We start from the raw sequence: 27,763 nt of genomic DNA on the forward strand, positions 1-27,763 counted from the left end.
AAGCTAACCCTTTTTGCCAAATCTCATGACGCCCTTCATTGGCGACACCTTCAAGAATACCCAATCTTTCACTTGAAACTCTAAGTCCCTTCGACGATTATCTGCATAGGATTTCTGACGACTCTGAGTTGTTAATAATCAATCTTGTATAAGCTTGACCTTCTCTATAGCTTGCTAGACCAAGTCTGGCCCTATCAATTTAGTCTCTCCTACTTCGAACCACCCAATCGGTGATCTGCACTTGCGCCCATATAAAGCCTCATATGGGGCCATTTGGATGCTAGAATGATAGTTGTTGTTATAAGAAAATTCAATAAGCGGTAAGTGATCATCCCAACTACCTCCAAAATCCAATACACATGCCCGTAGCATATCCTCGAGAGTTTGGATGGTACGCTCAGCTTGCCCATCAGTCTGTGGATGAAATGTTGTACTAAGACTCACCTGAGTCCCCAAACCTTCTTGAAAAGATTTCCAGAAATTGGTCGTAAACTGTGTCCCTCTATCGGAAATAATAGATACTGGAACACCATGGAGTCGTACTATTTCTTTAACATAAAGCTTTGCATAATCTTTAGCTACATATGTAGTTCTGACCGGTAAGAAATGAGCTGACTTCATGAGTCTATCCATAATTACCCATATAGAATCATACTTACGTTGAGAATGAGGTAAGCCTACAATGAAATCCATATTGATCACTTCCCATTTCCAAGTTGGAATTTCCATAGCTTGCAACAATCCACCGGGCTTTTGATGCTCAATTTTCACTTGCTGACAATTAGGACATTGGGCCACGAATTCCGCTATGTCTTTCTTCATTCCATTCCACCAATATATGGATTTAAGGTCATGATACATTTTCGTTGCTCCGGGATGAACAGAATAACGGGAACAATGGGCTTCTTTCAAAATCTGATGACGTAACCCTGCCACATTGGGAACACACAACCTGCCTCGATATCAGAGAACTCCATCTCCAGAAACCTCAAAGGATGACTTCTTCTTCGGAGAAAGGGTATTTCTGCAATGAACTAGCATGGGATCCTTGTACTGGCGCTCTTTCACTTCAACTACTAGTGACGAGACAACCGACTCGAATGGTAGCTCCCATATTCGAGTCCACTACCCGAACTCCTAGGCTAGCTAATTCTTTAGGTCACGAGCTAGCTCTCTCTTCTCTGGATGAACATCACATAAACTTCCCATAGATCTACGGCTAAGAGCATCAGCCACAACGTTCGCCTTCCCGGGATGATATAGAATGTTAACATCATAATCTTTCAACAACTCCAACCATCGCCTCTGCCGTAAATTCAATTCTTTCTGCTTGAAAATATACTGAAGGCTCTTGTGATCCGTATAGATATCCACATGGACACCATACAAATAATGTCTCCACATCTTCAATGCATGAATCACCGCAGCTAACTCAAGATCATGGGTTGGGTAGTTTTTCTCATGTTTTCGCAATTGCCTTGAAGCATAAGCAATCACCTTACCATGTTGCATCAACACACAACCTAACCCAACGCCTGAAGCATCGCAATAGACAACATAGCCTTCCGATATCTCTGGAAGTGTCAGGACTGGGGCAAAAGTTAATCTATTCTTCAACTCCTGGAAACTGTGCTCACAAGCATCCGTTCATTGAAATTTATCTTCTTTCTGAGTGAGCTTTGTTAGTGGTGCCGAAAGAAAAGAAAAACCTTCTATAAATCTTTTGTAGTAACCTGCCAAACCTAGAAAACTGCGAACCTCCGTAGGTGTTGTAGGCCTTGGCCAAGTCTTCACAGCCTCAATCTTCTAGGTATCCATTCGAATACCATCGGCTGAAATAATATGCCCCAAAAAGGTCACCGAATTCAACCAAAACTCACACTTTGAAAATTTTTCAAATAGCTCTTAAGTTTGGAGAACTCTAAGGACAGTACATAAATGGTCTGCATGATCTGCCTCGGACCAAGAATATACTAGGATATCGTCAATGAATACAATCACAAACAAGTCTAAGAAAAGTCTAAACATATTGTTCATCAAATCCATGAATATCGTCGGTGCATTAGTTAGCCCAAATGACATTATCCAGAATTTGAAATGACCATATCTTGTTCTGAAAGCCGTCTTAGGAATATCTTCCTCCTTAACTCTCACCTGATGATACTCGGATCTCAAGTCTAGTTTTGAAAACCATTTGGCACCTTGTAATTGATCAAATAAATCATCAATCCTTGGGAGCGGATATTTGTTCTTGATTGTCACCTTATTCAGTTGTTTGTAATCAATACACATTCGCAAGGAGCCATCTTTCTTTCTTACAAACAACACAGGTGCTCCCCATGGGGATGAACTAGGCCTTATGAAGCCTTTCTCAAGCAAGTCCTTCAATTGCTCCTTCAACTTTTTCAACTCTGTGGAAGCCATTCTATAAGGAGGAATAGATATGGGCTTGGTATCCGGTAGCACATCAATAGCAAAATCAATTTTTCGCTCTGGGGGAAGGCCGGGAAGCTTATCCGAGAATACATCTGGAAACTCATTCACTATGAGGATAGACTGACGAGTTGACGATTCGGCTTGTATATCTTGAACATGATAAATACAGCCTTTAGCAATCATTTTCCTAGCCTTAAGATAGGAAATAAACCTACCTCTTGGAGACGCTGTATTTCCCTTCCATTCCAAAATTGGTTCTCCCCGAAACTGGAAGCGAACCACTTTAGTTCTACAATCAACACTGGCATAGCAAGAAGCCAACCAATCCATGACCATAATAACATCAAAGTCCGTCATTTTCAACTCATGTAAATCAACCATAGTACGATGATCACAAATCACCACTACACAATTTCTATATACTCGACTAGCTATTACCGGTTCACCAACGGGTGTCGATACCTCGAAAGGTTTGATTAACTCCGATTTTGCCCCAAATCGACCAGCAATATAAGGAGTAACATAAGACAATGTGGATCCCGGATCTATCAATGCATATACATCAAGAGAAAATACCGATAGTATACCTGTAACAACATCAGGGGAGGACTCAAGATCCTGCCACCTAGCCAATGCATAAATACGGTGTTGAGGACCACTAGAACTGGGAGCTCCTTCTCTACCTCTACCATGGCCGATCTAAAGATCTCGAACCTTGCCCAAGAGCAGATGGAGAACGAAGCACCGGTCGTCGACCCCGAAGGCCGGACCCTACCCCTACCACCAATCGAAGGTTACCACGCATGATATGGCTCGGCCGACCGCATGCATAGCAACCATCCGAACCCAACAAAGACCGGCCCCAATGCAACTTCCCGCACCGAGAACATCATGACCGGGGGCCTCGGCCGGCCCGATTCGTCCCGTAACGAGAACCCGAAGCTCTAAAACTCGACTCCGCCCGGAGCGAGTAGACCTATCAAATCTCTGGCCTATAAACCGTGGAGGCACACTAGTCATGGAATGGCCTGAATGCCTAGAGACTGATGTCTTTGCCCTCCTCTAAACTCATTAATCGAACCCGAAGATCTAGCCCTCATATAACCTCTCGTCAAGCTCACGCTCACCTTCGTCGTCATAGCTTCTTCTCCAAATTCTGGGCATGGGCTTGAATGCGGGAAATGTCCATACCATCTTAAAGTGACACAATCAAGCACTTATCCATCAAATATGGCCCTAAGCCACTCACAAATCGGTGCACTCGATCACCCATATCCGCTACCATGGTCGGAGCATACCTAGCCAAAGAATTGAAGCGGAGACTATACTCTAAGGCACTCATACTTCCTTGTCTAAGATTCAAGAACTTATCGGCTCTAGCCCGCCGAACTTATGGGGGCAAGTAATGTCGGAGTAAAGCATCAACAAATTCTTGCCACACCGAGGGAGGTGCATTGACGCCCCTAGAAGACAACTAAACCGTATCCCAATGAACCACAACATCCCGCAATCTATGAAGAAAGAAGGTCATTCATTCCTAAAATGCCCGCAGCCTCCTATTTATAAGTGTCGCGTGCAACACACCCATAAACAAGACTCTCACTGGACACGGCTCGTACACACCCTAGGACGGAATCGTTACTCATATCACTTTTGTCATGACCCAACGGAGGGCCATGACGGGCACCCATAGCTAGCCCACCGGGCACCGCTCATTATACTTTCATAATCATATCTAGGTGATCCACATGGCTAACTCGCCATCTGTGCATCAATAATACAAATCCTATCGGGAAAGAGCACTTTCATATCAACATCAACAACTATGCCCATATCTATATACACAAGCCGTCGAGGCTAACAAGATAATATACAAAAATATGAGCCGACAAGGCTGAAAGACATCTAACTATACATAATTGTCTACGAGCCTATAAAGAGAGTATGAAACATCATATAGACGGGACAAGGCCCCGCCATGCCCATATATATACACAAAAGAATAGTACCAATAGTTGCAGCTCCGAATCAAGTGGAGCTCCTCTAAGCAATCTCTGCGAGTAGCGACCAAGGATCAAGTCTGGTCTTTTTATCCACCCGCCGGGCATGACACAATGTCCACAAACAAAAGGATGTCGGTACGGATAATGTACTGAGTAGGTAAGGCATAATCAATAACATAATAGAAGCATGAATGATAACATAAGAAAGAAGAGTCATGGGATGATAGAGCCATTTATACCTCTAGCGACGTTCATCATATTCATTTACCCTTTTTCTAATGGGAACCTTCCATTACATACACTTATATATATAGTAGTATCATACCCGACCATGGAGGTTCGGTATCTTACATACCCGACCATGACAAGGCTCAGTGTTATCCGTACCCATACCTGGCGCGCGCACAATAGATATCATACCCCGCCATATCAGCTCGATTTTTTTAATAGTCATACTTTGATATATATATATATATATATATATATATATATATATATATATATATATATATATACACACACACACACATAGAAGTACATACGTATCCTTAACATTATCATCATCATCATAACTTTCATTATATCTTTCCTTAGAGGATTAACTATCATAGGATGGGACCAATGATATCGTGAGTGTAAAGTAATAAGAAAGACAAGAGGACTTAAGAAGCTAATCACTCTTAAGTTATATTGATATATACGTGAACTACTTATATAGCTTTACAAAGCCAAAGGATAGCTACAGGGGATAACTACTAAGACGGTAGAGGATAATTACAAGTACAAGAGCTGGGTCAGGATTGTCTGTTAGGGGAGAATTTGAAAAATCCACTGATAATGCCAATCCAGGAGCACTGTTCGAATTAGAGATTAGAGATGAAGATGAATTTGAGATAGGAGTTCTAGTTATTATTTGAGGAGATTGCCATAAAGTTAAGTCAGGTAGGCATGAGGATCCAGGCAGTGATTTAGATAAAGGGGAGAAATTTAAGTGATTAAATTGAGATGGAGTTCTAGTAGGAGAAGATAAAGATGCATGATTAGGTGAAGGAAAAATATTAGGAGATTGAAAAGAAAAACAATGAGGAGGTTGAGATGGAGAAGAAATCTTACCAGATAGTGATGCAGAGTCCAAGTGAGGTTGGAATGAACTTGAGATGTGCAGCCATGAGTTAGTGGTTTCCTCACTAGTCGACTTGGCTGAATTTCCTTTGTACGAAAATTCTTGTGGATGAAATTTGACATGTTTAGCTAGATATACTCGACCTGTGGATTTATCTAAACACTTGTATGCACTGTGACTCGGACTTTGACCAAGATAGACACAAGGTGATGTTCAAAACGAAAATTTATGATGATTGTAAGGCCGAAGCAACGGAAAAACCAAACACCCAAAAGGTTTGAAAGAAAGGTAGTTCGGATTTTTGTTGAATAAAATCTGATATAGGGACTTTTGCTTAATGACATTTGACGGAAGAACATTTATTAAAATTGCACTGTGTTCAATAGCAAAATTTCAATACTTAAGAGGTAAGTTTGCATGAGCTAATAAAGTAAGACAAGTATCTACCAAATGCCGGATTTTCTTTCGGAAATGCCATTTTGTTCATGCGTGTAAGGACACGCAATACGATACCAGTTTGATCAAAGTATTTGTTCAATTTTTGGTATTCTCCTCCCCAATTAGAATGAAAAGCTTTGATTTTTTTTTAAATTGCCTTTCAATCATCTTTTTGAAATTAAGAAAAATCGAATGAACATCACTTTTATTTTTAAGAAGATAAACCCATGTAAAGTGAGTAAAATCATCCACAAATAGAAAAAAATAACGATGACCCATAGAAGAAAAAACTGGGGCCGGACCCCAAACATCAGAATGAACAATTTGAAAGGGAGCCGTGCTAGTATGCTTAACAGACGCTAAGGACAAACGAGATAATTTTCCTCAATTACAACTAGCACAAGGACTAAGTTTATTTGTAGAACTAGAAAGATGTTGATTTCTAACTAATGAATGAATCTTCGAACATTAGGATGGCACAGACAGTGCCGGTCATCAAAAGAAACCGTGGTCAGGTCATAGCCGCCTTGGGCATTTGTTGAATGTTGTAAATTCCGGACTTCCTGGGCACCGCGTCGCATTCGGGGGGGCGCTGGTCCTTGATGAGAAAATAGGAAGGCCAAAATAAAAAATAAAAAAATAACTAAAAAAAGAATTGTCGAGAGGTAGATTTTTGAACGCAATGAGTAGATTCTTAACTATTTTTGGAACGCATAAAACATTTTTCAAGTAAAGAGATTTCATAGGAGAATGTAATGTTGCCATACGAGTGTGAGAGATTTGAAGCCCTTGACCATTACCTACATGTAGCTGCTCCGAACCGGGATATTCATGAATGGCACTTAAACTCTGAAGATCCGGAGTGATGTGGTAATTTGCAGCTGTGTCTAGGAACCACGTGATAGGCTACATATTTGGTGGAGAGGGTGCAACAACAGAATAATTAGCCATTGGTTGAGCGGCAGAATTCTTTTGCTACGGAGATTGTCCAGAGTTACGAGGAATATACCTCTTGCGGCAAGTGATAGCGGAATGGTTGTTTAGGACGTAAATTTGACAGGGGACACAGTTTCGATTTTATTGGAGTTATTGGATGGGCGTGGCTGATAATTATTTTGGGAATAGTTATTTTGAGTTGGAGTGTATTGTGGCCGGTATTACGGCCGGTATTGCGGAGTAGGCAGAAGTGGAGCATTACCTTTTAGAATTATATTTGCTACAGGTTCCATTGCATTTTTAAGCAAGATTTCATGAGCTACTAATTGTCCATGGAGTTCATTGAAAGTAACTAGTTACGGACAGAGGTTGAGGAAGCTGACAATAAGGCTATGAAATTCGGGTCCAATGTTGTGATAAATGATCACGTTAAACTCGACGCGAAAAAATAGATCTACCGGCGGCACTAAGTTCATCGAGAAAGATCCTTGGCCATTTGTAGATAGTTAGAAACGGAAAGATCATTTTTCTTTAACTCTTTGCAATTCTATATGTAATTGTAATTGACGATTTTGTGAAACGGAGACCAAAGGCGTTGGAAAGAGCCTCCCAAACTGCAAAGGAAGAGCTGAGACCTATAACATAAGGATAGATCTCTTCCGTTAAAGAAGCAAGCAGCCACGAATGAAGCATCTGATCCTTGCGAAACCACATTTCAAATTTTGGGTTGGGATCTTGACGGGTGGGATCAGTGGAAGAGGCAACAGTGGCAGAGGGAGCTTTAGTAGTGCCATTAATGAAACCATGAAGGTTTTGGTAATTTAGAAGAGGAATAAATTGAATTTTCCATGCCAAATAATTTTTTGGTGTAAGTTTAACAGCCAAAGAATGGGTAGAGGTGATGATTGGAGTGGGAGAAGTGAAAGAGGAAGAGTGACGGGAATAACGGACATAGTGAAAAGCGTGGAAAGGAATTCTTTTAGGGCTCGGATACCATGTAAAATAATAAGAAAGACAAGAGGACTTAAGAAGCCAATCACTCTTAAGTTATATTAATGTATACGTGAACTACTTATATAGCTTTACAAAGCCAAAGGATACCTACAGGGGATAACTACTAAGAGGGTAGAGGATAATTACAAGTACAAGAGATAATTACCAAAAGTACAAAGATAATTACAAAGAGTATAGAAATAAATAATAAGTCATTAATAATGAAGTAGTTAATTTTAACAGTGAGAATATCAAGAATCATGAGCTTTAGTGATTCTAGGAATGAAGTCATCTTGGAAGACATTATGGAATTCACGTGAAGGTACACAACAATGGGATCATGCCTTAAGAAAGAAGGGTTAGCCTTACATACCTTTTACGTCTTCTTAACTACTTACGTTCACCTCCCAAGCTTGAGAAATCTACATTTAAAAGGATTCATACCAATGTTAAGTCGTAATGACACTCTTAAGTTCAAACTAGAATAATTCATAAGCTAATGAAATTGGGTTGCATTACCCCTATTTCATCGACTTCCACCATATCACAAAACAACTCCCCAGCAACTATAATAACATCGATAATATCATAATCAAGTATTCACATACCATTAAGTCTCAAAATTCATTCTCATATTCAACTTATATCAATAACTTTACACTAACCCTTTGCACAATTGCATACAACACTTCCTTGTCATCATTAATACCCTTCATAACAAGATTATATCCATTTCATACTAAGAATCATGATCCAAGTTAGTTTACTACTCAAAATATCATTAAATTCATATTTGAACTGCATCTTCTATTTTCTTCCCCCATCCAAGTTATTCAACAACCAAGCATGCTTAACAAAATGAAATAGACATGGAAACTAACCTTTTGCCTCATAGGAATAAGCTTTGGATCAAGTTACCAACTTGTATGAAAACCCTAGTTTCAATACCAAAGAAATTCTTGAAGTCTCCAACCGTAGTGAGTCTTCCAATGCATGAATATCTTGATTCTTGCTATTTGATCTTTGATTTCTCTTGGGTTTGAGTGGAATATACTTGGAAGAAAGGTTCTATAGCTCTTGAGAGTTTGGGAGAAGTGGGAAATGAAAAATAAGAACAAGGGTCGTCCATATATAAAAAGAGAAAAAACTGATCCGACCCGATTATACGGCCACTTATACGGTCCGTATAACCTATATGGTCTGTAAAAAATGGACCGTATAATCCCACCATGATTTCCCCCATCTCTGGAATGGTTATACGAACCATTTATACGGGCCGTATAAGTGGTCGTACAACCCAAAAAATTTCGAAACTTCTCTCGTTGATTCGATCAACCTCCAATCCTTATGGAACCTTATTGACACTTATAAAACACTTCTCTCTCTCTCTCTCTCTCTCTCTCTGAAGCCTTATATTTCCCCTCAAGATATATATATAAATAAATATATATATCATATATATATATATATATATATATATATATATATATATATATATATATATATATATATATATATATATATATATATATATATATATATATATATATATATATATATATATATATATATATATATATATATATATATATATATAGATTCTTTCTCAAACATGACTTACATTCCACTTTTCTTCAACGAACTTAGTTCCTCCGATTCATATGACTTCAAAATCTTGTGGTACGCTCATTAAGCTATATAATAATTTCCTTAATCTCATAAGGAATTCATATTCACCTTAAGCTCGCGTTAGTCCACTCGCAATGCAATAAGTCCGAAATCTCAGAGGTGTAACATATTCATTCTCAGACTAGTTTAGAATTGTATACAGCTATCAAACAACTGTGCATTTCTGCTACGCTTGCCCAACTCAGTCTTTCAAGTAGCTTCCTCTATCAGATGATTCTTCCAATGAAGTTATCTCTGTAGACCTCAATTTTCGAACAAGTCTATCCGAAAGAGTAAACGACTCTCCCTCGTAGGTCAAGTCCTCATCAAGCTGAACCGTATCTAACTTTAACACATGTATGTATCTTCAATATACCTCCATAATATAGATATATGAAATACAAGATGAGCTGTAGGCAGCGCAAGTCGGTAAGTCACCTCTTCGATGCGCTTCAAAACCTGAAACAGACCTATGAATTCGGGACTCAACTTATCCTTCTTCTTGAAACACATTAACACTCTTTATATGGAAAGACTTTCAATAGCACTTTATTATCCTCCGTGAATTTCAAATCACGAACCTTCTAGTCCATGTAACCTTTTTGTCTACTTTAAGTTATGGTGAAGCTAATCATGAATAAGCAAATCGTCACGACCCAACCAGAGGGCGAATCTACGTATATCCCAGGGTGTTCATCCGAACCCCCTCAATCAGAAAATTACACTATTTATATATGATCAAATTTTTATTTTATGTGCATATATTTAATACTGAACCCCCTCAACACAAACGAAAGGCGTAGCTCAGTGGCGCAGAGGGTTCAGAGTCACATGACGCATGCGGGTTCGAACCCTTGCTTACAACATTTTCTGAACATTTATTTCAGGAGTTTCATTAAACAAAACGACTTAGTTTAGTAACGTTTCATTTACTTAAAATAAATGGACAAAACGGCGTAGTTTTGTAGGGGGACACATCTAATTGGATTCATATCCCTAAATCTCAAAGTCAAATACTAAACAAACCACCAACGTTTTCTTTCTCTCACTCATCCGCCACTGTCTACACCTTTCTGTTTTTTTTTTTTGCTCAGTTCTGTCCGTTGATTTCACCATTGCTGGCCGTCGTCCTCTGCTTATCGTCGGTTGTCTCTCTGATCTCCGTTCATGGCTTCTTCGATAAGTTCTTAGTTCCATCCTTTCTCCATTTTTTTAATCTTTTCTAAAATTCTATATATTTGCTTTATTGCTTACCCTATCCATACCCCGTTTGTGAGAATAAAATACTGAGTATGTTGTTGTTGTAATTTTATATATTTGCTATAAAGTTTAGCTCGATTGCTTCAAATTGCACACGGAGTGACTAAGAATTGATCAGTTGCAAAATTTTCTCCCTTACTCTTTAGATTATACCATCAAGTATTTTTTGTATTTGGAGATATGATAGTCGAAAATGTCATTCTACTAATCAGTTAATCATTTTGGGAAATATTACAATGACTCAGTTTATTTTTATGTATAATTAATTAATGTAGAGATTAAATTTCGTGTTGTGTTTAAATTACTTATTTTAGGAAGAACAATTTATTCTAGGAAGAAGGAACTAAATGAGTAAAATTGTCTACAGAACTGTTTATTTCTTATAAGTTCTAACAAAATTCTTACTTTTTACGATTCAGTCTCAACGTTCAGTGAAGAAGTATTTTACCAAAGTACCGAAATAAAGTGTAGCTTCTTCTAGTCAACCTAACCAGGAAGAAAATGCCAAGGATTCAGAAGTACCATTACCTTCTTCTCAAGAATTTGATTTGAGTGCTTTAAATTATGATCCGGGTGAAAGAACCCCAATCTTGGACTATTATCCAAACTATCGTGATGTTATTAGAAGAGCATACCTTATTAATGGTCCTTGTCAACCTCGGTTGCTTCAGCATGGTATCCTCGAAACGAATATTTACGGATCAATGCGTCGTTTTAAATACGAATGGTTTGATGATGTATATCATGATTGGTTGGAGTATAGTGTTAACAAAGATGCAGTCTATTGTTTGTATTGTTATCTATTTAATGGCCACTATATTAATCAAGGTGGGGGTGAAGTATTTTTAACTATTGGGTTTAAGAGTTGGCGGAAAAAGAAGAATCTGGAAAAACATATTGGTCTACCGAAACGACCTTAACCGGTCAAAAAAGAAATGTCAAGATTTATTGCGGTACACTGACGATCTATTCATTTTGCACTTGAGATACAATTTAGTCAATTTAAGAATGCGTATTTGGTCCACTTAAGTGCTTCAGTTGATGTAGTAAGACTTCTTATAACTCAAGGATTGGCATTTCGAGGTCATGATGAATCTAAATCATCACTTAGTAGGGGTAATTTTCTTCAAATTCTCTCATGGTATGCGAAAAAGTGTGATAATATTCGTGATTATGTCTTTTGGAACATGCTCATCAAAATGATCAAATGACTTCTCCATGATTCGAAAGATATTGTGAGTGCTTGTAAGATAGAAACAATTAAAGCTATTCTTGAGGAATTAAATGGTGACTACTTTTCTTTACTAGTTGATGAGTCTTTTGATGTGTCATGCAAGGAGCAAATGGCTATTGTCTTACGATATATTGATAGAAATAGATTTGTGATGGAGCGGCTTCTTGACATTGTTCATGTTCAAGATAGCAGTGCTTTATCTCTAAAGAGGGCAATTGTTAATTTACTTGCTCAACATTCCTTAAGTCTATCATATATGTGTGGAAAATGTTACAATGGGGCAAGCAATATTCAAGGTGAGATCAATGGCCTTAAAATGTTGATTAGGCAAGAAAGTAGATCGGCCCTTTCCATTCATTGTTTTGCTCATCAACTTCAACTAACTCTTGTTGCAGTCTCGAAAAAATGTACTGAAGTGGGAAAACTTGTAGTATTTGTTTCAAATATTTTGAATGTATTAGGGATCTTCTTTTAAGCGTATGGATGAATTTTGAGATTCTCAAAAAAAGAATGAATTCAAGAGGGCATTAGATTTGGGTGAGCTTACAATGCTGGTAGGGGCTTGAATCAAGAACTTGGTCTTTCAAGAGCTTGTGATACGCGTTGGGATCTCATTTTAAATCTTTCAACAATTTTATTCTTATGTTTGGCTCTATTTTTAATGTTCTTGAATCACTTGTTCTTGATGCACGATTATTGGATGAAAGAGCCAAGACAATGGGATATCTCGAAGCTTGTCGAACATATGAGGTTGCATTCATGTTGCATTTGATGAGTGATGTTTTAGCAATCACAACTGAGCTTAATAAATGCTTACAAAAGAAGGAGTAAGATTTGGCAAATTCCATGCTACTTGTTCAAGTAGCAAAAATAAGGTTGCAAGCGTATAGGGATGAAGAATGGGATTCTCTTATTGCTAGGGTGTCTTTGTTTTGTATCAAGCACGAAATTTTTGTACCTAACTTTGAGGAGCCATATGTTAGCTCTTTAATATCACGAAGGAGACTTGGTGACAATAAAGTCTCTCATCATTATCGTGTGGAGGTATTTTGCAATATTATTGATTGGCAACTTCAAGAACTTAAAGATCGTTTTGGCGAACGGCTTGATTGATTGCTTCATAGAATTTCTTGTTGAATCCAATTGACTCATTTTCAAGTTTTGACATCGGAAAATAATGAAAATGGCTAAATTATATCATCATGACTTTAATGAATTCAATATGGGTTCTCTTGAGAATCAACTTGCAAGTTACATTATTAATGTTCGTGATGATGATGAAAGGTTCTCCAATCTAAAAGGGCTTTGTGATCTTTCGAAAAAATTAGTTCAGACAAAGAAGCATTCAAATTATCCTCTTGTATTCCGCTTAGTGAAACTTGCTTTGCTTCTGCCGGTTGCCACTGCATCCGTTGAAAGAGCTTTTTCAGCAATGAAGTTTATCAAGAATGATTTGCGGAGTCAAATGAGTGATGATTTTTTTAGCTGTTGTTTGGTGCCTTATCTAGAAAAAGATGTATTTGATAATGTTTCTAATGATGCTATTATTAAGACATTTCAAGATATGAAACCTCGTAAGTACAATTGTAAAACTCCATGGTTCTTGCTTGTGTAGTCTAACTTAGTTTCTTTGTTTTTGCTTCAAAAGCTCCCAAGCTTTTGCTTTTGTAATATGGCATCTTCAAGTTGCCTTTGTTAATGGAAACTTTTTACTTTATTAGCTTTTGCTTAGTTTATTAGCCTTTATTGTGGCATTTTATTGTGACTTGTGAAGCTATTAATTCTTTTGTTGTGATGGTTTACCCTTACTGAATATGACTGATCTAATCCAGGTTCTCTGTGTATATTTGTCTACAAATATGAGCAGCTTATATGTGATGAAAAAAGCTATTATGGTGCTCAAACTATCAAACCATAATAAGCAAATTGGCTTGGTAAGATGGATGATCCAGTTCCTTTATGATACTAAGAGATGTCTCCTAGGTAGCTAATATTTTTCTTAATCATGAGCGGAGGTGCCTTCACAATCCTTTTGATTAGTAGTGTCTTGGTAGATTGGTTCATTTAGTTATTAACTTCTTCTACATCCTTTTGTTCCTAAGAATAGTGTTCTGAGTGACTGAAATCGTATCGTACTAGAGATTGTGTTCACAGTTCATTTTAATAGCTTAACATCTTGATCTTGGGAAGTGGTTGTTGTAGCTTAGATACCGTTTTTCGTTTTTTACGCTTAATTTGGGAATTGAAAACTTGATTTGGAATGTCATTTCCGGGTGAACTAACTCCTGGCTCCAAACCTTTGGACATGATGTGTTCTAAGAATTATGTCTTGATTGATATTAGATATTAGAGAAGGAGAAGGAGAAGGATAGGGGTGGAATTCCTCGTCTTCCGTAGTGCTAAAAACAAGATGATTCCTATCAAGTAAGTTGGGTTTCTTCAAGTTTATGTTCTTACTAGTAGAATTGTTATCCTCTAAAACGTGAACTATATATCATCGTCGCATATCAATGTGCCTATAAAGATGCGGACTTTTATGTCGTGTCTTGTTCTTGGTTCTCCCTATTAGTTACACTAATTTTTTTGGGCTGCTATACTTTGTTAGTTTTTACTTAGTTTTTGATGCTTTCAGATTGGAAAAAATAAATTTTCTCTTTGAAAATTCGACATGGATGATGAATGTTGAACTTTGATCCGACCCCTTTTTTTATTATTGATCCGACCCGCTCATTTGCCAACACAAGCATGCTTATTTTATTTTTTGAACCCCCTGAATGGAAATCCTGCCTCCGCCACTGGACCCAACCCGCCATGACTGGCACCCACGCTAACTCCTAGTGGACGAACCAGTACGTAAAGCCATCTACTCATTCAAGTCCATTTTATATTAACCAATTCAATCAGTTTATAACCATTCAAGGACAAGATAATTCAAAAATTAATCATGCCATAAAATAATAACGTAAATGCGGAAGTCCTAACTATTACAACCCCAAAATCCGAAAGTCACCGTACAAGGACTCTAATCCAAAACATGTCTAAGGAATGTATACTATCTAAAATAAATAACCATCAATGTCTGGACGGAAATAGACATTAACAAAAGAAGATCTTCGGGCGGTCTGCAATGGATAGAAGCGCACCCTAAATCTGTCGGCAAACTGCCTCAACGCTAAATATGAGGTCGAATAGCAGTCTCTGGATCACAATCTACACTCAAAAGAATGCAGTAAGGTAGTATCAGTACAAACACTATGTACCGATATATATCATAGGCCGACTAAAATTAGTATCATGCATGAATCATAAAATCAATAAAATAAACAAATCCGCCAACAACACATAATCACTAGCCCAACAACAAATCAACCAATGATTATAACAAACAAGTCACCCAATGATATCAGACCAATGAACGGAAACAAACAACAGAATTAAATCTACCAACAACGACCAAACACATGCTGTACATACATGCTAACTGATATCATTGCTTAGTAGTCATGACCTGCAGGGCATCCATGGTGTCCATGTACCACTCGTTCCGGACTCACTCCTCGGACCCGAGCTCATAACTAGGCCACATCCTCACCCCGGTCAAATGTGTCTGGTCATATCTAGGCCTCATCCTCACACCCGGTCAAATAAACCTTTTTATCTATATTCATATCTATTGTCACATTGTTTTCAATAATCGAATTATCATTTTGTGTCTCAATTTCACTAAGAAGATCTTATTAACTTCTCACCACAACATCATCAACCTATAGGTTCCAACATAACGAATAATGGCACGAAGCCCACATAATCACTCAATCAATAGCATATAGGAATTTCAACCACACACATTATGTTTGAAGACTAGACATGCTTTCTCTTATCAATTTCACAATACATATAATCAACTAATCAAAGTCTAACTCAAGTAGACCGTAAACTACCTCAACCATAAAGCTGGAACAATGCAGATTAGTCCGCTATAGCCTTCCCCTTCCGTACAACCTCGGAACGCTCAAAGTCTAGAAATCAAGATGCTAAATAAGTCACAATCATTCTAGTCACAAAATCAATTCAAAGCACACCCTTCCCTTTAGCCTCGTTCCAATGGGTGAATGATTTCTAGGTGTAAATTAGCCTAACATTGGCCATAGCAACCACCAACTATCAATTTACAAGGCTATTTAATCAAAACATCTATTACAAGCAGTTTCCATGGTCAAGCTACCATTTTTATGAAACCCTAAGTCTCAATTCACTTAGTTCATGTCTCTAATGGTTCAATTCTTGATTAAAAAGTGATAACCCAAGCCATTAGATGATAAACACACAATGACAATCATAACCCATCAGCTATTAAAAGTCTATTAAGTTCTAGGGTTACTATTCCCAATTCACCATTGTAGACCCATAAAAGGGATGATAATCATGGAGATGAAAGCGTAATGATGAAAAGAATGGTCGAGACTTACCTCTCAAGGATATTCTTGTCCTAGCTTGAAATTTCGCCCTAGGTGCTTGTGGGGAACTGTTTTGGAGTTTTATGAATAAAGAATTCGGAACTAAATGTTTAAAAGCCGACATTCTGTCCCCGTCGACCGCTACGGCTGTCCACCTGTCACTACAGTGGTCCTGCTACAGCGGGAAGGTGCCCGCTGTAGCGGACCATAACAAAATCGTCCCACCGCTGTGGCGAGCCTGGTCCCGCTGCAGCGGTCCAGTGTCTGCCATAGCGGAGACCCCATTTTCCCGAATGACCGCGACACTTCTTCCACTGCAGTGATGCCACTGAACCAGTATGCTCGCTGATTTCACAGTTTTTCAACTCTACCACCCAACACTTCATTCGAGGCCTCACAAACACAAACAAAACATGCAAAAAAGATATAAAAACACCATACAGACTCGCACGTGGCCTTGGAATTCCCAACGGAATTCTAATTTCCTACGTCACTCCCCAATGGACTAAACACAAACAAACAATAATCACACACAAGCCAAGTTTTCAGTTCTTGGACTTATATGTTCGAGTTTCTATTAGCTCGTTCTACCCTCGGGAAGGTCCTATATGGTAGAGTGATCCTATATTTTCCATAACGACCGGGAGGGTCATTACAATAACCTTGACCTTTTTTAAGGCTTGCTTCACTAAATTCATGCCCGATAGCCTAGCCTCACCAGGCTCAAACCAGCCAACTGAAGAATGACACCACCTACCCTATAAAGCCTCATACCGTGCCATCTAAATGTTGGACTGATAACTATTATTATAGACAAACTCTGCTAATGGAAAAAGTCAGACTCAATGACCTTCAAAGTAAATCACACACACTCCAAGTATATCCTTTAAAATCTAATGGTCCGCTCTAACTGGCCATCAATCTGCTAATGAAAAGTTGTACTATGCTTTACTTGTGTACCCAGCTCTCTCTGTGCAGACCACTACAAGTGAGCATGCATGAACAATGTTCCCAGTTTATTTTCATAAACTAGAGAACTTGTAACCGTTATCTTTTGAGTGCGCTCTAGATAAATGTCACTCCTAATGCAATAGTATGCGACGAGCTCAAGAAAAAAGTTGTTGGCAAAAATAATTAATCTCCATTTTTTCATGTGGAAAATCACTCGCTGAACTAACTCAGACACCATTGTGGGTTGCTTCCAATTGTTAATTATGAAAGAAGAAAAAAAAAAAAAAAAAAAAAAATGAGCCTCCGGGCAATAAATTCCATGTTCCTTTTAATTACCCAAAATTATCGGCATTTCCTCTTCTTCCACCTCCACCGTGTCGCTTCATTCTCCGATTATCATCTTCTCGGAGCTTCACATTAGCATCATCAACCTAATATCTCCGGTATCTCAATTATCATTTTTTTTCTTCTTATTTTTAGTTTCCATTATCATCAGGTACGTTTCAATATTTTTACTCACGTCTCATTCTTTTTCTCTCTGATCTACAATATTACCCCTATACTTCCTGATCTGTACACTAAATAAAGAAACTATGAATTCAAATTACGGGAAATCAGGTAGTAATAGTTTCGATTTTGATCTGGGTTTGAACTCTGGTCGATCATCATCTCGATCTCTCAACGATCAGAAGAATAAAACATCATCGTATTCTTCTTCATATTCTCAATCAAAACCTAATTCTGGATCTTCATGGACTCAACCCAACAACAGCAAATCAACATGGACCCATCAACCAATCGGGTCGTCTTTATCCGGCCCGAATTCAATGGCTGGTGATATATTTGGTAAGACTTGGGGATCTTCAGCTACTCCTTCAACCACTACCAATTTAGCTTCAACTGTTGGTATTCCTAATAAAAACCCTAATTTGTTTGGTGATTTGGTTAGCTCTGCATTGGGAGGTGGAAATAATAAGAGTAATAGTAATGTTCCCTTAAAAAATGCTGCCCCAACTGCGAATAAGACCGCGTTTTCGATGGGTGGTATGGCTGATAATCTGCCAAAGAGTGGCAATTCTGTGAAAACTGGTGGTTATAATGTTAATAGTTATAGTGGTAGTGTTAATCTGAGTGGTGGTAATAGTAAAAGCACTAATCTTGGAGGTACACCGTTGAAAAATATGGCTGGAAGTGGAGTTGGAGTTGGAGGGATGGGTGTTAATAAGGATCCGTTTGGTTCGCTCGTTGATTTTTCGACTAAGCCTGGGAATAATATGAAGTCGAGTAGTAGTAAAGAAACTAAGAAGAATAGTTCAGGTGATAATGTGTTTGGGGATTTCCAAAATGCGGCGAAATCAGGTGGATCAGTATTTCCATCTGATCCGTTTGCTGCGAGTAATGTTAATGCTTCAACAGGGTCGAATTCGGGTGGTGCTTATGCGAAAGTAGATGATTTTGGATTCACTAGTGCTCCGAGTCAACAATCTGCTACTCAGTCTTCGGGTGTGGGTGATTTTGGATTCACTAATACTCAGACTCAACCTTCTGCCACTCAGTCTTCGGGTGTGGGTGATTTTGATTCGCTTTTTGCATCAACTACTGCTTCATCTGGGGGTGAGAACCAGCAGTTTACAGGGGGTGATGATTGGGGGTTTGAATCGGAGTTTGTGGGTGCTGACGATAGCAGTGGGACAACTGAACTTGAAGGGCTTCCACCACCGCCTTCCGGTGTCAGTGCATCCGCAGCGAAGAACAAAGGAATGGATAACCACAAGCAGGGACAGTATGCTGATGCCATAAAATGGTTGTCGTGGGCAGTCGTTCTTCTTGAGAAGGCCGGTGATGAAGCTGGTGTAACGGAGGTTCTTTCAAGTAGGGCTTCATGTTACAAAGAAGTAGGAGAATACAAGAAGGCTGTGGCTGACTGTACCAAGGTATGATCATTAACCATGCTTTGTTTGTTGCGCTAAGACCTCTATTTCTTTTAGATATTAATTTATGGTCATTTAGTTTTAATGCGCTGTTGATGGTATTTCATGGAAGATTTTGCACCTTGTTTTACTTAAAGAAATATTTACAGACTTTTTTTTGCAGTGTAAGTCAGGCTAGCTATAACAAATAAGGCAATAAGCTTTCATTAAATCCTAGTCTCAGAAGAGTATTTGCTCATTTACACAATTTACTAAATAGGGGAAAGTGGTATAGACTAAAAGCACGCATCAGTAGGTGCATTCTCCATATTTTCTTTTGTAAAGCTGAGTACAATTTGACTGAACATCAATGAAAGAAAAGGTGATAAAGTGACATAAACAATGTTCTCTTGCTATTTTATACATTTCACATGTGGTTTTGATTGTGTGTGATATAGAATCTTCGCTCTTCGGGCATCGTCATCGCATATATCATCTTATACCACCTATGAAATTAATAAAGTTATAGAACTTATAGTAGGTAAAATTTTAAATCCAGATGGTGCAAACATAAGCTCTACCATTGTATGTTCTTCATGTCATTGCAGACATACTTCATCTAGATAGGTTTACTTGTCAAACAGTATCTTTTACATAGACAGTTTCTGAACTAATAATTCAGATTGAGGACCCTAGCAGATATAAAGTGCAGTGTGGAAATCGATATTTCATATTTACACCATGTCATTAATATAAATATCAATTTATTTTTCATTGAAAAATGATTAACACTGATATACTAAGTAACTAGGCAATGATTAAGAAGAAATTAGTGAGACAGTCATACATGTGGTCAACATATATGAAGCAAAATAAAATAAGAAAGCGAGCACCCATAAAAAAAGGTTTAAAACAAAAAGGGAATAGAGCTTTGGAGAGCTAAGGAGGTAGGTGGTGTGTGAATGGGAGAGGGGCTGGGTAAATGGTTTATTTCACTTCTAATCCCAGGATGTGATATATTAGGCCATCAAGTGGGGGACTTTTTGGTCCCGTTGGACTCGCCATTAATGGCAGCTAGAGGGTAGATTTCGTTGCCTTGTTATCGCCAAAGCAATCCACATTCCACGCTAAGTAGCTAAGATGTGACAGATGTGACTGCGATTACTTACAATCAAAATTTAGGTTTAATGCATTTTGTGCTGCCACTTGATCTCCCTCCGTAGCTGCTAATCAGAATGCATTTCAAAAAATGTCCTTGGAAATAGCATTAGAGCACTTGTAGTCAGAATGATGTTGTTTTATGTTAAATATACTGTTCTAAACTTAAGTACAGAGATGGAACATGTTTGCCTGCGGCTTACTGCTAATAAAGTGCATTTAATATGGTTGTTAAATTGGTATTTCGTAAAGTGTTGATATAGATTTGGAAGCTAAAAGAGAGGAGAAAACAAAGGACAACAACCAACTTTCATGGAGAAATCAACTTTCAAGTGAGGCCAAAGCACGAATTAGAGAATTGGAATTCTAACTATAATACCATACCTAAAGAACAAAAAAACTCATATACAAAGCTAGAAGAGGAATCCACTAACATTTTACCTTAAATAAAGTGACATAAGTAGCTAATAACTAAGATATCCCACAAGGGTTTTCCCAATCCAAATTCATTCTAAAAGAAAGAATGAAAAATAAAATCAGTTTGTATAGTTATGTCAATCCAAGAGCCATAAGTACATAAATGCTCTTAATAGTTAGTCTTTGAGGAACATGAGCTAAGAGCCCGTTTGGCTTAGCTTATAAGTTGTTGAAAACAGCTTATAAGCTGTTTTCAGCTTTTTTGAGTGTTTGGTTGGCCAGCTTATAAGCCATTTTGTGCTTAAAATAAGCCCAAAAAAAATAATTGGGCCCGTTTGGCTTATAAGCTGCTTTTTTTAAGCCCATCCAAACAGGCTCTAAATAAAGTTTACTCTTACCATTTCGTTGTTTGATTTCCCATAGTCTTCAAAGTCATGATACAGGATTCCTTGAGCTAAACCGTGGAGTTTGTAAGTTCTTAGCTCTTCTTCTCGTAAAGGGTCTACTTGAAGGATCCACTTGACTTGGGTTACGTTCTAGATATGCATCAATTATTTTCTTGATGCCTCTGGAAAGGAAAAGTAGAGACCTTCTCTGAAGTAACTTTTGTTTTTGTCAATCTTCTGTGGGAAGTTATGTGCATGAATATATGAATAATACAAAAGAGAAGTTCGAAAGATGTAACTGGAGAAAGTCTTGACCAAAAAATTTTCTGGAAAAAAAAGAGAAGAAAAAACCTTTTTCAGTATTTAGAACTTTGGCTGATTAGATGCAAAGACATTGCCATGAGTAACGACTTATTGCTGCATTTTTGTTGTGCAGGTGCTAGAACAAGATAGCACGAACGTTTCCGTCCTTGTGCAGCGTGCTCTGTTGTATGAGAGTATGGAGAAGTACAAGCTTGGGGCGGAAGACCTCAGAACTGTTATGAAAATTGATCCCGGTAATAGGGTGGCAAGAAGTACCGTACACCGCTTGACTAAGATGGCTGGCTAAGATGCTTTTTGACAATAGTTCTCTTAGCTTTTACTAGCACAGATGATTTGAGAACTCCCCTTGTCATACAAATTCTAGGGAACTTTTACGTAGAAATTCTTCCCACATATTCTGGTTCTTGTTTTGTGATCTATTGTATTTTAATCATATTGTTGTTTGCCTCTGTGAACTTCCATTATAATATCTTGAAATTGCTTTGTACTGGAAAATTTGAACTGCTGCAATAATTCATTTGACGTGTTCTCATGCTTTTGGTCAACTTGTGTGAGATTAATGCCACTGTCTACTATTATTACAGATAATTAATATCCAGTTCTAATCAAACTTCAGGTGATGGTGATTCTAACGATTTGATAGCGAAAACAGTTTAATACTTGTGGAACTTTCTCATGAGTCATATGCAACTGATATGGCACGTTGCAATTCTGCACAATTGAACTCTTCTGCATTATGTTAAGCCTGACGGCATTCATAAGATCATATTAAGTGTAATACCACTTTGTTCTGAGGACCAGCAAATACAAAATCGAATACAATCAGGCAAAACAGATATCATGTGCTGCTAAAATTGAGATAAACTACAATAGAGCATGAGGCAAACTCGATTAATTTTTAACAGACTAATATGCTTTCTTCCAATCAAACAAAATCAATTAACGTATAAAGTTTGTACTTTTTTATCCTACCATAAGTTTGCATCCAATCATATGCATTATCATTTGTTGGAGAGTTAAATAGCGAGCATTATTATAGTTATTTATAGAAAGAAACAAGATTGAGAAACCTCCATGAAAAGAAGACAGCATAGATGAGGGAAGCAGAGTCATTTTTGTGAGAGATGCATAGTTGAGTTCTTTTGGACTGTTTCTCAGCAAGAAGCCATCTCAAAAAAGGCTTATAAGTTGTTGGGAAACAATAACCTACAAACTACTTTTTAGCCTTATTTTTTGCTTCCCAACAGAATACACAGTGCTCTGTGTTCTGTGCTCTTGCTGTTTGGTCACTTCTGCTGAGTGACGCTATTTACTATTCTCATCTTTCTGTCCTTTCCTTTTTGCTGATTCACTCGTTTCAGTTACGTTTCTTTCTTCAACTGATTCATCATCATTTTTTTTTGTCCTCCAATAGCATTTTTAACTTGTGATTTTAACCACAGTAGTCTCTCCCCATCTCTGGCTTCTACTTTTTCTGCTCAACCTAATATTTTAAGGAGTCGTTTGGTTTGTAAATAAATTATACTGGTACATAATGTGGCAAATATGTCCTCAAACTATGCGCGTGAGATCAAATATGCCCTTTATATGGGGCCTGGTAAGTCTAGGTCTGTAGGATTATAAACACGTGTTAAGATCTGGTGCTAACTGACTAATTCATCTCATAACTAGGTTAAATGAGCAACCGTTTAAATTTAGGGCATATTTGGATGAAATATTTGAAGGTAAGACATATGTGATTTAAAGTATTTACAGAGAACAAATCTGCTCAATCTCGCATAGTACAATGGTGTATTTGGACATTGCTTGTTTATATTTTATTCTGGAAACATTATCCAACATAGAATGTGTTATAAAAATGATATCAATGGTATCCGGCTATACTTGTATCGGAAAAAAATTCAACCAAACACAAAATAATAGGAGTATCCAGAATGTTATCCCGAAATTATTATCTCTTTCCCGTTAACTTAACAACTGTTGGGCTCAAACAACCCAAAGATATTGTCACAAGGTCAAAATAACTTATACCCCGCTAGGCATAAGTTCGATTGCTAAAGGAAAAAAAATTGAAGACCCGCCCATTTGAAGGGCAAAACGTGCAATTTCCTCACCGTAACATGGTGTCATATTGCCCTTTTTGAGCCAAGCTCGCATGATTTTTCCCAGAAGACTTCATATCATTAAGAGTATCCAACACCTTATAAGTAACTTATTTTTCTTTTCATTTATCAATGTGGGGTTTTATCAAACACACCCCAACAATCTCCCTCATGAACTAAGTTCCAAGCGACCCATCACCATTCATGAGATAATTTGGAGATTAACTATGTGCCACTCACATCAACCGGGTATTTATGTCCACCAAAGCCCACTAACTTCTTTCTTTTTTTGTGTATAATTTGAAGATTAATTGTATGTAACCCACATCAACCGAGTATTTATGACCACCAAAACTCACTAGCTTTTTTTGTGTATGCGTCTTTTAAGACGAGGGTAAAGATAGAAAACCAGCAAGTAGACGGACAAAGACACTAAGTCAGGCCCGGGGCGGATTTAGACTATTCTATAACCCCCATAGGATAACCCCATACATTCTCGTGGATCCGGTATTTGTATTGAAAAATCTAGTAAATATATAAAAAATACAACTTGGGAATCCTACAACAAAATGTATTGTTGGTCTAGTGGCAGAGAAGAAACTCTTTAAGCCCTTGTTCCTCTTGGTCAAGGGTTCAAGTCCCTTGGTTGTCACTCGCCTCTGAGTCAGGCCCTATGTCATCACTCCGCCATCTCCATACTCATTTCGCATAACCACGATTGTGATATCAATTGTTGGGCTAAAACAGCTCGCATAATCATGGTTGTGATATCAACTGTTAGGCTAAAACAACTCAAAGATACTCTTAACATGATGTGATATTATCCGCTTTGAGCCAAGTCCGTACGGTTTTCTCCAAAGGACCTCACACCATTAAAAATATCTAACACCTTATAACTAACTTCTTCTTTTTTCCAGCTACCAACGTAAAACTTTATCCCCACACACCCAACAACGATGAGTTGCCATTTTGAAGAGCTCTTGAAATGTTTTTTCAAGACTTCTGAAAACTGTCCACTTGAAATTTAAAATGCAAGAGTGAACCTTGAGATTTTAATTTTTCACATAACTAACATGAGAGTGGGAATAGCCAACTGACTTGAATTTCGAACCGAGTAATTTTGCAATTCGAGTCGTAAATGTTTTACCATTTACTTCTCTCTTTATGACTTATGAACATCAAATAGATAAGTTTCAATCTCTAATTCTAAAACTGAAGATAATGTCTACTATTTGCAATTTTAGGCGACAAATTATCATGTCTTGCTGGTTGATGATTGCATTCTTTCTTTAGTCTATGGATAAGATAATATGAGAAATAATACTACACAGTTTAAAAAGGAGGTGATAACATTATTAAAAAAAGAGATAATTATGTTGTATGTTAATTAGGGTAATAATGCTACCAAAATTGACTCACATTTCTATATCTTAAAAAAAAAAGACTCACTCCCTCCTCCTCCTCCCTCTCTCTCTGCACCCACTCCCTCCTCCTCCCTCTCTCTCCCTCTTCTTCGCCGGACCATAATCGTCGGCATCTCTCAACAGCCGGCGGTCGGCACCACCGAAAAGGTCAGAGAGAGAGTTCGTCGGCCGGTCTGGTGGTGGTGTGGTTGGTCGGCATGCACCGGAAATTTCTCTCTCTCGCTCTCTCTCTCTCTCTCTCTCTCTCTCTCTCTCTCTCTCTCTCTCTCTCTCTCTCTCTCTCGGATCTTGTGGCGGTGTTGGAGTTCGTCGGAGAATGGAACTCCGGCGATGGCTTAGGTAAGTTTCTTGTCGTTGGTGGTGTTAGAGTTAGTTTTTGTATAATAGTAGTATATGCGTGTATACACATCGTTTATACACTATTATACATTTTTATACACCTATATACATAATTCTTATTCAAAATCAGTCCAAATCTAAGTTTATACCCACTTAATATAATATTGTATAATTGTGTATAAATGTGTATAAGTGCGTATTTTTGTGCATAATATTGTAAAATTATATTTTTTAGTGTATATACCTACACATTATACAATATTTGTATAATTGTGTATAAATGTGTATAAGTGCGTATTTTCGTGCATAATATTGTATAATTATATGTCACGACCCAACCCCGTAGGCCGTGACTAGCGCCCGAGTTGGGCACCCAAACACATCCATTAATCCGAATCACAAACAGATGACTTATACATATACAAATATCAGATGCTGTCTCAAACTGTCTCAAACACAAACATATATATATCAGAAGCCGGCAAGGCTATCAAATGGCGCATCGGCCCAAAATATATACAAATGCAAGCCGACAAGGCTGCCATGGCGAATGAGATCGCCCAGAACATAAAACATACGAACGGACACATACAGAGAGATAACCATAAACCCACGTATACGTCTACGGACCTCACTATGACCCGGCGAGAATCATATGACGGGACGGGGCCCCGCCGTACCCCCCGAACAAACAAATACAAATGCAACGGACGAATATATACCAAAATGTAGGCTCGAATAAAGGGAGCTCTCCGACGAAAGAGAATAGGTGTCCTATCGGCGGATCCGCCGAATCGTGCGTACGTACTGCGCATGAAACGCGGCCCCCGAAGACGGGGGGTCGATGCGGAATATGTGCGAGTATGCAAACGAAGATACAGTGAACAAATCTGAGCCATAATCGAACAGAGGTACAGAAAATAAGTGCATATCCAAAATACCAAAATGTTTATTTTCAAAATACAAATCATGCATAGGGCTCAGAAAATATGGTCGCCCGCCCGTCAATGGCGTCATAACACATCATACTCCGAGAAGATTTCATATCTCCGAAACCCAACATACCGCGGTCAAAAGTCCGGCGGTCGATATCACGTATCACGTATACACGGTACCTGGCTCGATATGAGAGGAGCTCGGCGGCGGACACGTCATAACACCAAATATACACGGTACCGGCCCCGATAGCGAGAGAGCTCGGCGAAGCGGACACATCATACTCCAGGATATCATATAGTGCGCACGATACATAATCGGCCCGGGACTCGGCGGAAGATGCAATAACCATTTGCACGAGCAGAGTAGTGAGTAACCATATGCATAATATCATTATCATAAGCTCAAAAGATAAGTAAACGGACCATACTTGAAATCGGGATTACAGTCATATCATATTCTTTCAAAAGTCATTAGAAGTACATAAAGAAAAGTCGCGGGGCCCACGGATGGGTGTCGACCCAAGTCGGGCCCGCCTATGGAAAACATAGTCATCATATGCCATAAAAGCTCCTACGAACATATCGAGGCGATCCGAGCCTTTCTGTGAAAGTTACGGTCGTTCGTAGTTACGGAACGTTTTAAAAATAAAACTTTTTATGCAACATTTGAAAATCAAATATTCCAAAGACATAAGGGCCAATATTTTATCATATCAAGCATACGAAGACCAAGAAACAAATGAGAATCATAGACATGCTCGGATCGCGAGAATAGAATCTCCTCGAGGCTCGTGTCATAGCCTATTTACACTAAGGCATGCCAAAAGAAGGAAGGGCTAAGCTTTACATACCTCGATCGCTCTCAAAGCTAATCCAAATCAAATCTATGCCTCGGACTCCCCAAGATCTACATAACATTAATAAATACCAATGTCAACTATAGGTATTTAGGAGTTCATTTCCAAACTAACACATAATTCTACGGAAATTTGGGCAGCATTTCCCCTGTAAATACACCAACCCCGAGAATTCAACTCGGCCAAATCAACAACAACAACATCAACAACCAAACTAGCAATATCCATAATCAATTCAAAACGCATTCTAACATTAAATACTCTTTCTACATAATTCAACAACATTCACTATATTCGATTCAACGGCTTACATTCAAGCCAACACCAACGTTCATACATTCAAATACTAGTCCGAACCCATACCAACAACATTCAAGAACATTTCAAACAATTCACACAATATTTCCAA

General features: G+C 38.2%; 1 protein-coding gene across 1 annotated transcript; it reads left to right on the plus strand.

Moving 5' to 3' along the window:
- Window positions 1-17,764: 17,764 nt before the first annotated feature.
- On the plus strand, window positions 17,765-22,239 carry LOC132034408 (uncharacterized). Its single transcript, XM_059424755.1, has 2 exons — window positions 17,765-19,433; window positions 21,807-22,239. The coding sequence occupies exons 1-2, from the start codon at window positions 18,093-18,095 to the stop codon at window positions 21,978-21,980; spliced, it is 1,515 nt and encodes a 504-aa protein (XP_059280738.1). The 5' UTR covers window positions 17,765-18,092; the 3' UTR covers window positions 21,981-22,239.
- The last annotated feature ends 5,524 nt before the right edge of the window (window positions 22,240-27,763 follow it).

The sequence above is a fragment of the Lycium ferocissimum genome, chromosome 10 (assembly GCF_029784015.1).
Source record: "Lycium ferocissimum isolate CSIRO_LF1 chromosome 10, AGI_CSIRO_Lferr_CH_V1, whole genome shotgun sequence".
Taxonomy (NCBI): Eukaryota; Viridiplantae; Streptophyta; class Magnoliopsida; order Solanales; family Solanaceae; genus Lycium; species Lycium ferocissimum.